Here is a 15,828-nt window from a genome sequence, read left to right as displayed (position 1 = left end):
AATTAAACAATATAAGAAAAAGCAATCCTAATAAAAATCCCCAAAGGTCTTTGTAGTGGTGGTGGGGTGCGGGCCGGGGACTGTATTTCCTTAAGAGACAACTGAATGTTTGGATGGTTCCAGGACCAGGCAATGGATTGGAGGCTATCTCAATTGTAAAGGAGATGTCTCAGAATGCCGACTTCTGTGTCTTTGCATTGAACAGCTCTGCTAGACTCAAAGCAGACCTCTAAGCATACCATCCTATTCTTCAAGGTCTCTGGTCAGGAAGCCCATATTCCCTTGATTTCCATTCTCCCAGATCCCTGAGATCCTAGTAATGAAGAATTCTCAGTGTCTACGTACAATTTGACTATGACTTAGGCTACATTCTCTCCCTTTTCTGGCCCATTTGAGCTTGAAATTGAAGACATCTGTCACTGTAAGAACAAACCATCTTTATGCTTTCCCAGGAACAAATAAATATTGTCAGTTGTATACTTGGGTGCTATAATTAAATTGTATCTCATCTTAGTGGAAAAAAAAGGAGTAATAGTGTACTGCTTGTATATCATTCCGTTATGGAAGCTACCTGCCAAGCTTTGGACCATGCTATAACTCTTTCCTGAGTTTCTGACATGCTTTAGTTGCAGGTGTCCAAATTCAATAGCAAACTCAGCAAACGCTTGATCCTTGCTGAGACTCCATTACCTCATGGTCCTTATAGACTCAGTCCAGATGTGCCTTTCTCGGGTATCACACCACTGGATCTTATTGCAGGCACCCTTGTTTGCTGTTGGTTAACGTTTTTCACATCCCTAAGTTCACTACCATGTGCTTATCGGCTCTAAACCTCTCTGGGCTATGTCCATCTAATGGAACCTGAAAAAATCATTATGACTCTTAATTGGGTCTCTTAGTACCCACCTCCAATCCCTTTTGAAGATAGGAAAATTTAATGAGGCATTCTCTGCTCTGTCATCTAAAAAATTAATAAGGATGTAAAATAATACTGGAAGGAAGTCAGACTTTAAAAACAGGCCTGGGGAAAACTTGAGTTAAAAAAGATTAAGGAATTTCTAGCATGAGTGAAAAATTCATTGTATTCCCTTCACCCCTGCCTGACCTCTCAATAGGAAAGGGTGATTTATTGAGTCAAATCTAAGAGCCCTAGATAGTTGGGAACAGCAAAACTCACCACAACATTAAATTTTAGGAAGCAAGCATACAATTTGTGGATGATTGGTCTGCTCTTATAGGATTAGTAAAGATTTGGCCTTGAGTAGTGGGGCTCATTATGGCTACCTAAATTATTATTTCTAATAATTAACTTAAACATCAACCCACATTCAATGGGATAGAGAGCCTTGGCAGGCCTGATAGCTCCTGAGTCTGCCTGTGTATAGCTGGCACCCCAAATGCTAGCTGGCTCCACTGCACACTGGGAGTCTGGAAATTCCTTCACGAAGAATACAGAGCCTGGAACTAGGATATACTCCTGCAAGTAAGTAACTGAACCAGGATACCCACATTTTAATGGTAACTGGACAGCCTGGTAGATGAGAAACATCTGGATTTGATAAAGTCTAAGCCATTCATTAGATGGGTGGTTCTTGAGCAAGGCATTTGCTCTCCTATCTCGGTAGTAAAGAACGAATGAGATAAGGCATATAAAATACTTAGCACTGTGCCTGGGCTAGGCCAATCCTTCACATACGGTTTGATTTACCTTAGTGGGGTAGAATCAGAGAAATCATTGAAATGAACTGCTCTTTCTTAATGAGGTATCAGTCAAAGATAAGAACGTCACCCAATGATTTAGAAGAATGAGCAGTCCAGAGCTCCAGCTACAGAAAGAAGCAATAACAGGCAGTATTTTCAAACCATGTTTCCTAAGCACCAAGACTGCAGATCTGCCTCAGGGGCTACTTCAGATAGAGTGGGGAGTGTGGTTGGGATACTTAGTGGGCTGTGGGTCTCCATCCCACATTTCACAAGCTCAAGGCAGCTCCACATAAACCTGGTACCTTTGCCAATTGTGGTGCAACGCCTTTAATCCCAACACGTGGGAGGGAGAGGCAGGTGAAGCTGAGTTTGGGGCCAGCTAGGTTTTCAGAGGGAGTTCCAGGATGGCCAGGAGTAAGCAAAACCCTGTCTTGGGGGGGGGGGGGGAACCTGTTGCATTTGAAAAGAGATCCCACTGCCTTCTGTGTTGAAGGGTAATCAATTAATTTGAGGCAAGCAATCTGATGGCTTCTCTATGTAAGAGCTTGCATGTTCTAAGCCTGTGGGCTGTGACCAGTAGCTAAGGATGCATGGCCACCCAGAGAAGAGATGGCCAAGTGCCTCGGGACAAGTCCACTGAGAGCCTCTCAAAGAACATCCCAAGAAGAGGCCCATAGTTCTCTGTGAGGCTGCTCGTCCTCACGAATGACCTCTAGGTGGTCCCTGAATGAGATGCTTGCCTTCTTAAAGGGTTAAAGAAAGGAAGCAACACTGGCTGAAATCAAAAGGTAAAGAAGCTCTCTGCATTGACCACTTCAATAGCAGAAACAGAATTAGAAACTTAGCCCAGTGGGAATTTCTCCCACTATAAGTTCAGGACACAAATACATGATACTTTACCCTGTCCATCTGGGTTGGTTTGTTTGTCTGTAGACCAGGCTGGCCTTGAACTCTCAGTGATCACTTGCCTCTACTTCTGTGCTGGGATTAAAGGCCTGCATGACCACACCCAGCTGACAAACATAATTTCATAGTCTGTATCTGGCCTTGGGGAAGTCTGGCACTATAATTAGTCTGTTATCAATTGTTTGAACCAATACATATTGCACATGCAAGACCCCTCAGGGTTATATGTGAATCCCCCCCCCACCCCCGACAGGGTTTCTCTGCTGTCCTGGAACTCACTCTGTAGACCAGGCTGGCCTCGAACTCAGAAACCCGCCTGCCTCTGCCTCCCAAGTGCTGGGATTAAAGGCGTGTGCCACCTCGCCTGGCTGGCATTTCACCTTCTTGAGAACCATCCTGGTCCTACCTAGAAAGTGACCACCTTCTAAAATGTCTCCGAACTTGAAACACTGATTACCCAATAAACAACCAACTTAGGCCATTCCTTCTCAGCCATTAGCCTTCATTTCTTCAAGTTTTACCAAAGGAATGTTATAGACAGTATGACCTCCTTCCTTCACTACCCAAACCTCTAGGAATGGCACTCTCCCAACCCTGCCTCCTGACAGAGGCAGGCAGGGGTGGAGGGGTGGGGGCAGGGAGGAGGGGATGGATGTCTAATTACCAACAAGAGCCTAAAGGGTTTATCTCTTCCTGATCCTGAATACTAAATAGTCTTAAACTGGAGCTGTCTGTAAGATGAAATAAGAAGATAGATGTGTCATCTCTACTGTACCTGGAAGAGTGAAATTTCAAAATTGATACATGGAAAAAAAACAGTAGCCAGGCGCTGCCCGGGAAGGGATGGAAGGAATAGCGGGTTGGTGTAGGAGCCAGTGAAAAGCAGGTGAGATGAATATTTCTGAAAGGTAATTGATAATACATGAATATCCTTCTAGAGAGGGTACTCAGATGTACAGAAAAGGATAGTCTGGGAAACAAACTGGTATAGCGCCCTCCTAAAGCTGGAGCCTGCAGTCTGGGGTCTAGGGTTATTGGGTCTGTGTGTATGTTTCAGCTTAGCTTCTGAGTGGATCTGGGATGGGAGGTGGCAGGTTCTAGAACTTTCCTAGGTCTCTGTTTCCTGTGAACTGGGCAATGAAAACAGGGCTCTACAAATATTGGGAGAATGAAGCAGGATAACATTTGGGCGATGCTAAAAGATAACTCAGAACATGCTAAATGCCATGTGAATACTAGTCATTGTTCTTAGAAATCTTTCCTCGCTTTTATTAGGGTGTTGGCATCTCCATTTCAGAACGATTCATGTTGGGAAAAAAAAGGAAGAGCCCTGAGTGGACAGGCAAGAAAATGAGGAGTGGTGGCTGGTGTGGCTGGCCCTGTCAGTTCAGGAAGCTTGCGGGCAGAGGGGGAAAAGTGGGTTTTGTTTGTTTGTTTGATTGTTTAATAGAACTCAGCAGGGATTCTTACATGCTACAATTCATTGAGTCCTCAGAGAAGCGTTACCTCTACTCTTACCACAGAGGTCATGGTGGCTGGCACAGGGAGGCAGAGGTGGGGCACAAGCTCTGTTCTGTGTGGCCTGCTTATCCTTTGAATGGAAACTCGGTGAGAGGGGGAACATTCTGTCTCACTACTCTGGTGTCAAGGCAACAACACCCTGTGGGTTGCATCTGCTTGCATCTTCCTTCCTGGCAGGACCACATGCCACATACGCTGATCTCAAAACTCAAGAGAAGGCCAAAGGACAGGAAGCCAGTGGCGGTCTTCAGATCTCCTGGTGCGACAACAGAGGTTTTTGGAGTCCCTTCCATGTGCAAGGTAATATGGGGGAGACATAGTCTCAGCCCTCAGTTCCACCCACTGGAGGAATCGGAGACAAGCAAACAATGAGGATGGAGGGCACAATCGTTGCCCGGAAGCACCACAACACAGGGGCCAGCTAGGGGACTGGCTTGGTTTCTGAATGATCACTTCATTGAGGTGGTTCAGCCTCCCTCTGATGACAGCCAGGAAAACCTACCATCAGCTGAGTTCTCCAGAAAACCTTTCCTGAGTTAGTGAGATCTCTACTTGGATTCTAGGCTAGAGTTCACGATCATATTACACTCCTAACCCAAAGGCTTCTACTGAACGAGGTCACTGGAGGGAGGGAGGAAGAGCTGATGGTGAAGAAGACAGTTGGTTATAGGTGTATTTTTGGAGACAAGGTCTCTAGCTCAGGCTGACCTTGACCTCCATATATATGACCTTGACCCTGATTTTCCTGCCTCTACTTATTGAGTTCTGCCATTAAAGAGGTAAATATGAGCACCAGTCGTTTATATGGTGCTGGGATTGAATTTGGGGCTTTAAGTACGCCAGGTAAGGATTCCACCAAGGGAGCTACATTCCCAGCCCTAGGAAGATGATTATTATCCAAACATGGCTAGGCAAAGAAAGTCATTTTCAGTGGGCATTTGGGGATCTTCAGGGGAAACCAGATGGCATCACAGATATTACTGTGGACTTGGGACCCATTTTCCATTTTCCAGCTGGGGAACCTAGACCGGGCTGGTGGCAGCTGTATGTGAAGAGACCACATGTGGAGGGGCCACAGAGCAAACAGAAGCCCTCTCCCTGTGACCATATGGAAGGCTCTCCTCACTCAGCTGCAATGGAGAATTTGTTGCAGTCATTCCAAAGATCCCAAGCCAGTCGGCACCGGATATGAGTTTGCATCCTGCTGAGGATTCGCAGAGACCTGTGCATCTGTTTTCACAGACAGATGCAGATGAGCAGGCCCCCTGCTCCCACCCTCAATCCAGAAGGTGGAAGGGGAGCTTTCCTCTTTGGAAGGAAGGGAAATATAACACAAATAGTAATATCCCCCATCTCCACCCCCAGCAAGAAAGAAATCTGTTGTCTGTAAAATCGAGGGAAGGAAATGACTGCCTGTTTGGCCTCTAAGGGGAAAATGAAAAGTTAAGACAAGCAAATGAAGACAGCCAAGTCCCAACAGATCTGTAGAAGCTGGGAGGGAGAGGCTTGGCAGATACCCAGGAGTGAATATGGAGAAAGGGGTTAGACTCCCCTTTATGACAACGAGATATTTATTTCCCAGAGAAGTTCTCAAGGATGAATTCCTTACATCAGAGACGTCCTAGAGACCCTGTGGTATAATGCCACGTTGCAGATGGCAGGATCAGTGTGCCATCTCCAGGGGCCATCTCTGCAAGTTCAGTGTGATTTCCAACACGAACAACACATGCTTGGAGACTTTACAAATGGAATCATTAGTTCAGTAAGTAGTGAAGTGGAAGTTCTTTGAAAAGCAAGCATCTTTTGGGGGTGTCTGGGAGTCTTCGGGGTGGCTTGCTCTTGGGGGAGATTAAGTGGCACTTTTTGCCAAAAGGGAAATACACAAATGTCACTTGAAGAGGGCACTCCATGCTAAGAAGGAGGGAAGGAGGTGAATAGAGAGACAATCTGTGTTTAAACATTAACAGCATCTGATAGATTATCTAATTGAAACCATTACTTGTGGGTAAGGCATAGGCGCACTGTTCCTTGGCTCAGGAACCCCGGGAGCTGATCCTGCTGTCCCAGGGCTCTTGCTCTATTGTAATATGGAGGTTTGGAGATGAAATGCAAATCTCCATGATCTTTCTTCTGTGCTCTCAGCAAAGATGAGGAAGTTGACACAGAGCTTGGCTAAGTAGAAATACTGATGTGTCTGGAAGAGGGCAGGGAGATCTCTCTTCTGATGTTAAAACCTTACCACCAAAGTCGTTTACTCAGACTATACAGTGTCAGTCTTAGTTCTCTTCCACAGGTACATATATCTATCCTAGTATCACCCTTGGACACCCATAGGAGTGAGTTTGTTACCTCCGCCCTCCACCAAATAGAAGTGGAAGAGACCACCTTCCATTTTCCTCTCCTTTTCAACTCAGGCCAGACCTGCTCAGATGAGTCCAGAAACATCCATTCTGCAGACAGCGCCTTTGCAGCCTGCCCAGTTTCACAGTCCAGCATAAACAACCTCTTTGGCAATGCCTGGGAGGTTGTGCCCAACAGCAAAGCCGAGGTTATGACCAAATTTAAGGCCTCTGGAATGCAGTTCATCTTGGACCTAAAAGGAGAGGCACCACACAGCCAATAGAAAACTCTGAACGGCCAGAGAGAGATCTAGGAAGAAGACAGACTTCTTCCTGGTGATAAAAAAGAGAAGAGCACAAAAGGAAGATCACTAAAAAGAGTCACTGCACGATTTATGCAGTGCTTCGTGTGGTGTGGGCTGGGTACAGTTCCCAGTGCACAGCCAGTAGGCGCTACATCACCTCTCATGGGGAGAGATGTCAGATAGCTGGCATCGTCATTATTTTTTATTAGATATTTTCTTTATATACACTTCAAATGCTATCCTGAAAGTTCCCTATACCCTCCCCCCGCCCTGCTCCCCTACCCACCCACTCCCACTTCTTGGCCCTGGCATTCCCCTGTACTGAGGCATATAAAGTTTGCAATACCAAGGGGCCTCTCTTACTAGTGATGGCCGACTAAGCCATCTTCTGCTACATATGGCATCATCATTTTTACACGAGTTATTAATAAGCATCCTCACAATGGGAGGAAGTGGTTGCATTCAGAGGAGGAGAATGTAGGAATTGTTGAGTAAAGAAGGTGGACCCGTCCCAGGGAAGGCTGGGGTCAGGGTTGAACACAATATGTTTTTCCTAGAATGAAAAGTGTCAGAGCCATGGAATTATGGCTGAATGCAGGTTTGGGTGTGGCTTTACTTTTTTAAAACCACAGATCCATCACCATAGTCTTCATGTCCCTGCTTGATCAAATGGAAGGAGACTTGGCTGCCATCAAATTAACCATACAGCCAAGACGACTCAGCTGCCTTCAAACTAACCACATAGCCAAATCATAAATTTATAATTTATCTCCCTCTTCCCGCCCCCCCCCCCCACTCACATAATTGGTTTGGTTGGTTTGGGTGGCTAATACAGCAAGCCACGGGGCCCTGCAGAACCCTGGGTATTTTCTAAGTGGGTTTGTGCCATTTGTTTTAAATAGCCTGAGAGCAAAATCACATCTCTGACAGCTCCCCAAGCTCTCCCTGAAATCCTGACTGTCCCGTGAGGACAGATCCTTAAAACAATACTGACCCGAATCTTAGACTCACTTCCAGAGAAGCTATGGAAGCCAACTGTCTTCAGCTACAAGGACAAGGACGGCTGTCTGTGTTTTCTTACGCCTCCTCCACAATCCCTTCGAGTCATGGGGGAAGGGAGAGAAGAAATAAACCCTTTGAAGATCCTGCACATGACTTGGATCTTCTGCTTTTCTTTCTTTTTTGATGGAGCTGGGGATTAGATTGAAGGATATAGGCAAATGTACTGCCCAGTAAGCTGTAACCTAGCTCGTGTAGAAAGAGAAGCCGGGCTGGCGGGGAGAGAAGGAACACGCTCTAAAACAGCGCAGCTGGATGGCTTGCACTTACACTTGATCTCTCAAATTGAATCTGAGCATCCTAACAATTTGTTACTTAAAGCCTATGTGACCAAATCTCCATGGCCAAAGCTATCTCCAAATGGGGAGGAAATTTCCAGGCCCTTCCAGACCACTGTGACTAAATGTCTCTGCTTATTCCCTCCCTTTTGGGAGGTCAGTTAGCAGATTTCCTGAACTCTTATACAGGTAGGTTTTGCCCAACATAGGCCCATACTCTGACTTAGGATATAACTCTGTCAGTCTCCTCATGGGAGCTCCTATGTGAAATGTCTTGACGCAGGTCAAGCTTAGTCAATGCGGAACCATATGCCCTTTTCATTTGGAAATGCTAGTGCCCACCTCTGTCCGACTCAGGGCGTCCATGTGGATAAGCTTCTGGTTTTTGGAATGTTCAACACTGGCACGCCTTCATTTCTTTGGCATTAGAGGCCTCAGATACCAATAACTGGACTTCTTAGTGACTTTAAAGGTAGTTATACAGCCATAAATAGAAACAACTTCCTTTAAAGCTGCTAATAGCTTAGAACCATTTTATCTCCATTTTGCATCAACAGACAATACTCAAACTCTTTTCAGAGAGGCACTCTTATGTTTTAAAGGCTGGCGTACACTAACCCTCTCCCCAGTTTTGGCTGCATAATTGAGTTCAGAAACATCCATTCAACAGAAGGAGTTTTCGTAGCACTCAAGGTTCTACGGTGCAGCATCAACAAACCCTGGCAGCACCGACTCCTTGGCAATGCCTGGGGGGTGGTGATCGAGGGGGTTGTTCCCCAAAGTTATGATCAAAATCAAAGCAGAACATATCTTAGGAGTTAAAGTAAATGTTTACATTATAGAACTACAACAGCATTGTTATGCAGTTCCGTTATGCGTGATGTTGCACTACTGGGATGTGTCAGAAGAAATGAATAGAAGCAGCAAGGGTTGAGGGGCCAATGCAAGTGACCTCAGAAGGTCTAACACCAGTGTGACAAAGAAGGTCAACTTGACAGCAGGATAGAGATGCACTGTCTAGTTTAAAGATGCTTGGATGCCATTCCTAACGATCAGTGTGGTATTGATTTTACCTGTGAGGGAAGATGTGTTGGCAGTCCCCAGAAAGGACACTCTTAACAGGTGACACAGGCCTTACTGCTATGCTACAAAATTTATCAACAACTTTACTAGTGGCCATTGGCTGGACAATGAGCTTGTGCTGGCTAGGTTCTCAATATGCTTCTAAGATGCATTTACTAGAAACCGCTTGATAAAGAGGGAGTGAGGAAAAACAGTTTGTGCAAATGGATGCTGGTTGCCTTGTTCATGAGTGAATGTTCTTAGCATGGAAGACCAGGCAAGTGTTAATAAAAAGACAGAACTGTCCTGTGACAGCAAGCGTGTGACAACATGTTACAGGCAAAAGGACAGAAAGACAGAGGAGGAAAACTAGGCAGCTGCCCCAGTTTTAGACCAGCAGCTTAAATTTCTCCATACTGGGAACAAGAACCTGGTCCATCATAGGCAGTGCTATCAATGGCTTTCCTGTGGTGAAGGCTGGCTTTCCCTAGATGGAGGCTGCCTCCTCCCAGAGCAAGCACTCACAACTGGCAGCAGGCATCAGGCTCTGTGGGAGGGAAGACCACACCATGTACCCTAGAAATTCCCTTTGTTCACTGATGGCAGGCATCCTGTTCTGGTTCCTCCCTCCATTGTCCCCGCTGTTTTCCTAAGTCATGAGGGTGGGCGTGGGGCATTCCCAAAGAGCCTCTACTGGCATTCACAGACAATTTTCAGGCTCAAACTTGTATGGCCTGGTAGAGGTTGACAAGTTCCTTGGTCTCCTCATGGGACTTTCTCTTCCTTCCACAGTTGTTCTGGCTTAGCAAACTCAGAAGGGCTGAGTGGATAGAAGCTACTTACAGGTACAACCTGCATGTGGCCTCGAGGCTCCTGTTGCTTTCTAAACACCTCACCCGGGCCCCACTATAACATTTGAAAGTCACGTCACCATCTTGAGAGAAAGATGCTCAAACATTACATGTAGGCATGGATCAGGCAGGAAGATTTTCTTGTGACTTCTCTTTTAGCCCACTGGATTGAGGATTAATGCCAATCTGATGGCAGAATAGAAATGGATTGTATTCTGGCTTCAAAGATGCTCAGATGGTATTCCTAGTGGTTAGGAGGGGTCAGTCTCACCTTAGGGACTTCGTCTACAGCTTCTGATAGGCATCTGTCTTGGTGCCCTTAGAGCTTGCTTGCCTCAGATGTATGGGGGCCCCAGAAAGATAGATCAGGTTATAGGCTCAAATTGGAAAAGCCTGGCTTTTATTATCTTGAGCCACATGCCCACTTTAACCTCTTTTTGGCAAGAAGAGCGTCCGCCAGAACACAGTCCCTGGGCCAGCAGCAGCAGCAGCAGAGTGACCTGGGAACTTGGTAGAAATAAAGACTGATTTTGGGCTCATGAAGATTTACAGCATCTTGGGAGATGAGCGCCAAGGCTGTATCATATTGTATCCTCTGACACTCAGCTGGAAGAGTCCGGGCGGAGCAAGGCTGGACTCTCTGTAACTAGATAGGAGGCAGGTAGGATATAGCTCCAGGCTTTTTCCTCAGACTGGGCTTAACAGGAACTAGGGAACTCATTGCATGCAGTGTCTAAAGGACAAAGCGTTCCCTTTAGTTCTGCTTTGCCCATTCAGTGGGAGGCCGGGAGGGGGGGTGGGGCTGTAACTCCAGATAGACCCTTAGGATTTTTACAGTCTTCCTTGCAAACCTCTGAGCCTCAGAAGCAGTGGCCACCTGGCACATCTTTTATATGAAACAGCTTTGAAGAATTTCAGGCAGGTGCAGAATTAAGAGTTAGAGTCAATGTCCTGGAGGTCTGGCAGAGACAGATCCAGCTCTTGTGAACCTGAAGCCTATCTAATTTTAACAGTTTCTTTAGAACAAACAATGTGCAACGTGTCATATTATAAAGCTCACAAGCATGTGAACATATCACTGGGTTGTAGCCTGTCCAACATGGAGACCTGATCCACACTCTGTCTGCTCTATAGCAAACCCACGTCTCATTCCAGGCTAGTGTGCATTCTCCTGCCTTTAGCTCTTTTTGAGTGGGCAACACTAGCCCAGAAGCTAACTTGGGTTAGCTCATCTTCCTCTTTTATCTTTCCCTTTTCTGTTGTTACAGTTGTTTGCAGTCACTGTTTATAGCTCTAGCCCTGGAAAAGGACAGGAGTTTAAGGCTTCTTCATTTCCTAGCTCAGAGGGGCAAGGTGACATGGCTCCCATCCTCGTTAGCTTAACTGTCAACTTGACACAGCACAGGATCATCTGCCTGTGTCTGAGGACTGCCCAGATCAGATCAGCCTGGGATCATGTCTTTGTGGGCTTGACTGGCGATTGATGAGGGAGGGCTCCCTCTACTGTAGATGTACTGCCATCCTTAGGCAGGTGGGTCTGGGCTGCATAAGAAAGCTCGTTGAATGCCAGCCTGGAGAACAGAATAGTAAGCCGAGTTCCTCTGAGGTCTCTGTTTCAGTTCCTGCCTTGGCTTCTCACTCTGACTTCCCTCAGTGGTGAATGGTTAACTGGAAGTGTAAGAGGAAACAAACCCTCCTTTTCTCCTCATTGCTTTTGGTCACAATGTTTTAGCACAGTTTAACACTTTAGAAATCAGACTAGAACAGCCACCTAAATTCAACAGGGTTTAAACAGCTTTGGAAGGAGGCATCGGCTAGTCACATTTGGCTCACAAAACATTCTGTCTTTCTCCCTCTGACCTCATATAAACCCAGGCCTGTCATGTCATTTAAGCAAACAGCAGCATCCCCCACTCTGACTGATTTGGAGGCTGGGGGTTGAACTCAGATCCTTGAGTGCGCTAAGCAAGTGCTCTACCAATGAACCACTTCCTTGATCTCCACTCTTGAAGCCAAGATAAATTTGATCTGGACCTCCTAATCTTTAATGCCAGAATGACCTGCCTGATGCGCACAGATGGTAGAGAGCTGGGTGTGGTGGGGCACACCTTGGAGCCCAGCACTAGGGAGGCAGAGACGGGTGGATCTCTATGAGTTGGAGGCCATCCTGGTCTTCAAAGTGAGTTCCAGGACAGCTAGGACTGTCGCAGAGAACAACCTTGTGTTAGGGGAAGGTGTAAGAATTAGGGAGTAAAACCAGGTGGTGACAAGGGCCATTCCTTTGTGACAGCAAGTCTCATTTACTCGTTTACCCTGTAAAGCCCCAGATGTCTCCTTGGAAACAGAATGTCCTTGACCAGGATAGCCTCCCTCTTAAGGGAACACAAGCAAACCCTACTCTCTGCCTTTGGAGTTGACACTCAGGATGATAGTTAATGATTACATCAGCCAGCATTCGAAAAAACCCCATGAGTGAGTGCCCTTAGAGGGCACTGACAATTTGTGCCTCACTGAAGTTACACACATCTCCCTCTGCCCCTTGGGAAATATTTCTTAGACCCATGTTTGGCTTCACACTTTGGTCTGACGACTAAAGCCAGCTTCTGGACAGCATATGCAGTGGCCTCCTGTGCATGGTGTCCCCACGTCCCTGGGAGGAAGCCATCTGTGGACAGTGTCTCAGGCGCAGGCCCTACCTGAGGACAGCAGACTCCCACTGCTCCCGCTGATGATCTTCCCCTTGCTCCCCATGTTGGCCAGCTTTGAGGTCTTCAGGGTCCCTGTTTCCGTCAGGTCAATGGCGATCTCGCTCAGACTTCGGGCCGCATGGATCTTGGACTGGAAAGGGGAGGTGAACAGGTTATGGAAGAAAATACTTGCCTACTTGTAAGCCCGAATCCAGGTGGCTCGTAAGCTACACAAACTGGAATTCACAGCCCATGAGAGCACGGGCTATAGAGCATAGTGGGAAGAGTGTGGTCTTTGGGAAAGGCAGTTAATCTCATTGAGCCTTATTGTTCCTAAATATAAGCCAGGGAAGTTACCACCTACTACAGAGTGATGCACTGGAGCCAAGGAGACAAGCTGTGTGCACAGCATCCTCTCCCCTCCCTCTAATTCCTTCCCCTTCCTCCCCTTTCTTCTCTGCTCGACAGAGCAACAAATGAAAAATTGTGTCAGGCCAGTAATCCTAGTTACTTGGGGGAGCTGAGGCAGGGAAATTATAAATTTACAATCTGACTGGGCCAATGAACAAGTTCAAAGCCAGTTCGGGTGACTTAGTGAGATACCTGTTCTAAACATAAAAAGTAGAATGAAGAGGTATAGGTCATGGTAGAGCACTTTGTTAGTGTGTACAAGATCCTAGGCTCAACCCCTAGCAACATGCACACACACACACACACACACACACACACACACACACACGCACGCACGCACGCACGCACGCACGCACGCACGCACGCACACGCACACGCATGCACATACATACAAATAGTTGTGACTATACTTATTTGTGCTTAAGCAAGGAGGAGAAAATGAATTCCTAGCTTTATGAATGGCAGATGAAATATGTGAAACAAATTCATAAAATAATAAGTTTAGAAGTTATTCAGCATCTTCAGTTATTACCCATGTGATCAGGGAAAGTTTCGATGGTAGGATACTAGCATCCTACATGTGTAAAGACCGTATACACAAGACAGAAAGCTCTTGAATACTCAGGTCCTGCCAAAAGCTTTGTCACAGATTTGCTTCAATTTTCATTGATTAAATCTATGAAGATTCTAAAGTCTTCATATTGCAATTCAAATTCCATTCCATGTTGTATGCAGGTCAACTAACCCTACTGGGCTAATAGTCATAGCTGATGAACAGAGCCCACAAACCATTTTGTTTCCAGTTTACAATTTCATCTCTAAAAGTGATTTTTTTTTCCAGGAAGGCCATCTACGTTAGTGACATCTTTTGCAATGTGAAAATGCATTGTATTTCCTTTCTATAGACATTATTTAACATTTTGTAATTTGTTGCTGTTGTTTTAGAAATCAATGTCTTTATGATAGCATACACATCATGAAAACCACTACAAATTATAATCTAAGCAGACCCTGGCTCTCTGTGGTGGAGCTGAGGTGCTCAGTGGGGACCTGCTGCCTGAGAGCAGGTCTTTCCATACCCACAAGGCTCCATACAGATTCTGACAGCCTTGGTGAGGCCTGCACACCACTGTCCCCTCTTCCTGATTTACAGGCTTCCTCCTTTGCTCGGGGGCTGTTATTTGTCTCACAGAGGCTATCTGGGCCCTTCAGGCCTTGCCCTTCCTCTGGCCTGTTGTTGTCTATCCTGATGGAAGACAGTGACTTCCGGTCAGAAGAAGCCCCTAGACTTTTGCTCTCGAGTTGCTCACCCGATGTGAACTGTCTTCCTCCGCCCCTCCTTCTCCCACATTGGTGCTTTGACTTTGGCCTCCTCTTTCTTACATTTAGAATCTGGTCAACTTCCTCAGGTTAGGGCCCCCTTGTTCATAAACAAGTCCGGCTGCCAGGCTTGGCAGCCTTCTGGCTGTAGCAGGAAGCAGGAAGGGCTTTCTATTTCATGTGCACTCTACATATCTACAGCACCCATCTGGTTGTGCTTTATCCTTCAGGCGAGCAGGGCGAGCACAATCCATTACTTCCTCTCTTTCAGCACTGTTCATTACTAAGATCTGTGTTTTCACAGAAGCAGCTCACACTTGAACAACTACAGAGCAGCACCTCACCAAACCCATGTCGCACAGCGGCAAGGGCCCAGGAGCTCCTCCTGGTCACTCACTGTTAGACTCTGATCCTTCACCTCTCTGATCCTCCGATGCCTGTTTATACCATGGGGATCTTCAAGCTCACACCAGAGCTGGGATGAGGGCCATGCCAGATTCTCTCTATCAAGACCATTGCAATAGGAATGGGATATAAATCGGAATCTGGATGTAACTTTATGAATGAGGTTAGATTGATGGCTTTACTTGACATTTTAAGGATCCCATTAATGATATGGAAATCCTCAGACTAGCTCCCTTCCCACCTCCCCACTCTCCTGTCCACCCTGCCCCCTTACATATCAACCTCACTGGCAGAAAACCAAAATACAGAAGCAGCAACAACAGACCGTTTTTTTCTAATATAATCTAGATTCTGGTAACTTTAAGAACTTTCTGGAATGGGCCTATCACAATGACCTAACACTCCCTGGAGATTCTCTTCTTGCATAGCAAGGTCTCTGAGCCAGCCCCAGAGCCTCTAAACATCCTAACTGACCACTCAATTAGGTGCTGATGTTCGGTGAGGAAGCCTTAATTTGTTCTATAATGCTATTTATTTTAGAAGGAATAAATGACAGACTGGATGAAGAATGATTAAAAAAATAAAAGATTAAGGAGGAAAGATGTCTGCACATTAACCGCAGAGCGCACCGCTCTGAGGTCAGAGGAAAAGCATCCATCAGTTCCTCTGAACAATGTGAGCTTTCAAAGACTTTCCCCTAAAGTCTATAAGACACTCTTTGGTTCCAGGATGCAAAGGTCACGGGATCCTTTTGACAGCATCTCTGATCTTTAACATCAGCAGATATACGTGATCAATTATAATTAGTGTCTACAGAGCCAGCTTCCCTCCACTCTGCCTTTGACAGTAGAATGTTCCCTTCTTGTACATGTCTGGGGAGCCAAAGGAAGAAGAGGAAGAAGAAGGGAAGGGAAAGGAAGAAATGCAGAGAGAGCAGAGGGAGAGAGGGGAGGCTTTCAAAGTGATTTGCATACTGACTC

General features: G+C 46.1%; 1 protein-coding gene across 13 annotated transcripts in view; it reads right to left on the bottom strand.

Moving 5' to 3' along the window:
• Frmd4a (FERM domain containing 4A) overlaps nt 1-15,828 on the bottom strand; it is a 596,394-nt gene that overhangs the window by 28,883 nt on the left and 551,683 nt on the right. For all 13 annotated transcript variants that reach the window (XM_006497439.4, NM_001347086.1, NM_172475.3 and 10 more), the window contains one exon: nt 12,722-12,863. In XM_006497439.4, the coding sequence (XP_006497502.1) occupies nt 12,722-12,863 (142 nt within the window). The remainder of the gene's footprint in view (nt 1-12,721; nt 12,864-15,828) is intronic.

The sequence above is a fragment of the Mus musculus genome, chromosome 2 (assembly GCF_000001635.26).
Source record: "Mus musculus strain C57BL/6J chromosome 2, GRCm38.p6 C57BL/6J".
Classification (NCBI taxonomy): domain Eukaryota; kingdom Metazoa; phylum Chordata; class Mammalia; order Rodentia; family Muridae; genus Mus; species Mus musculus.
This window is presented reverse-complemented; position numbering and strand designations above follow the sequence as displayed.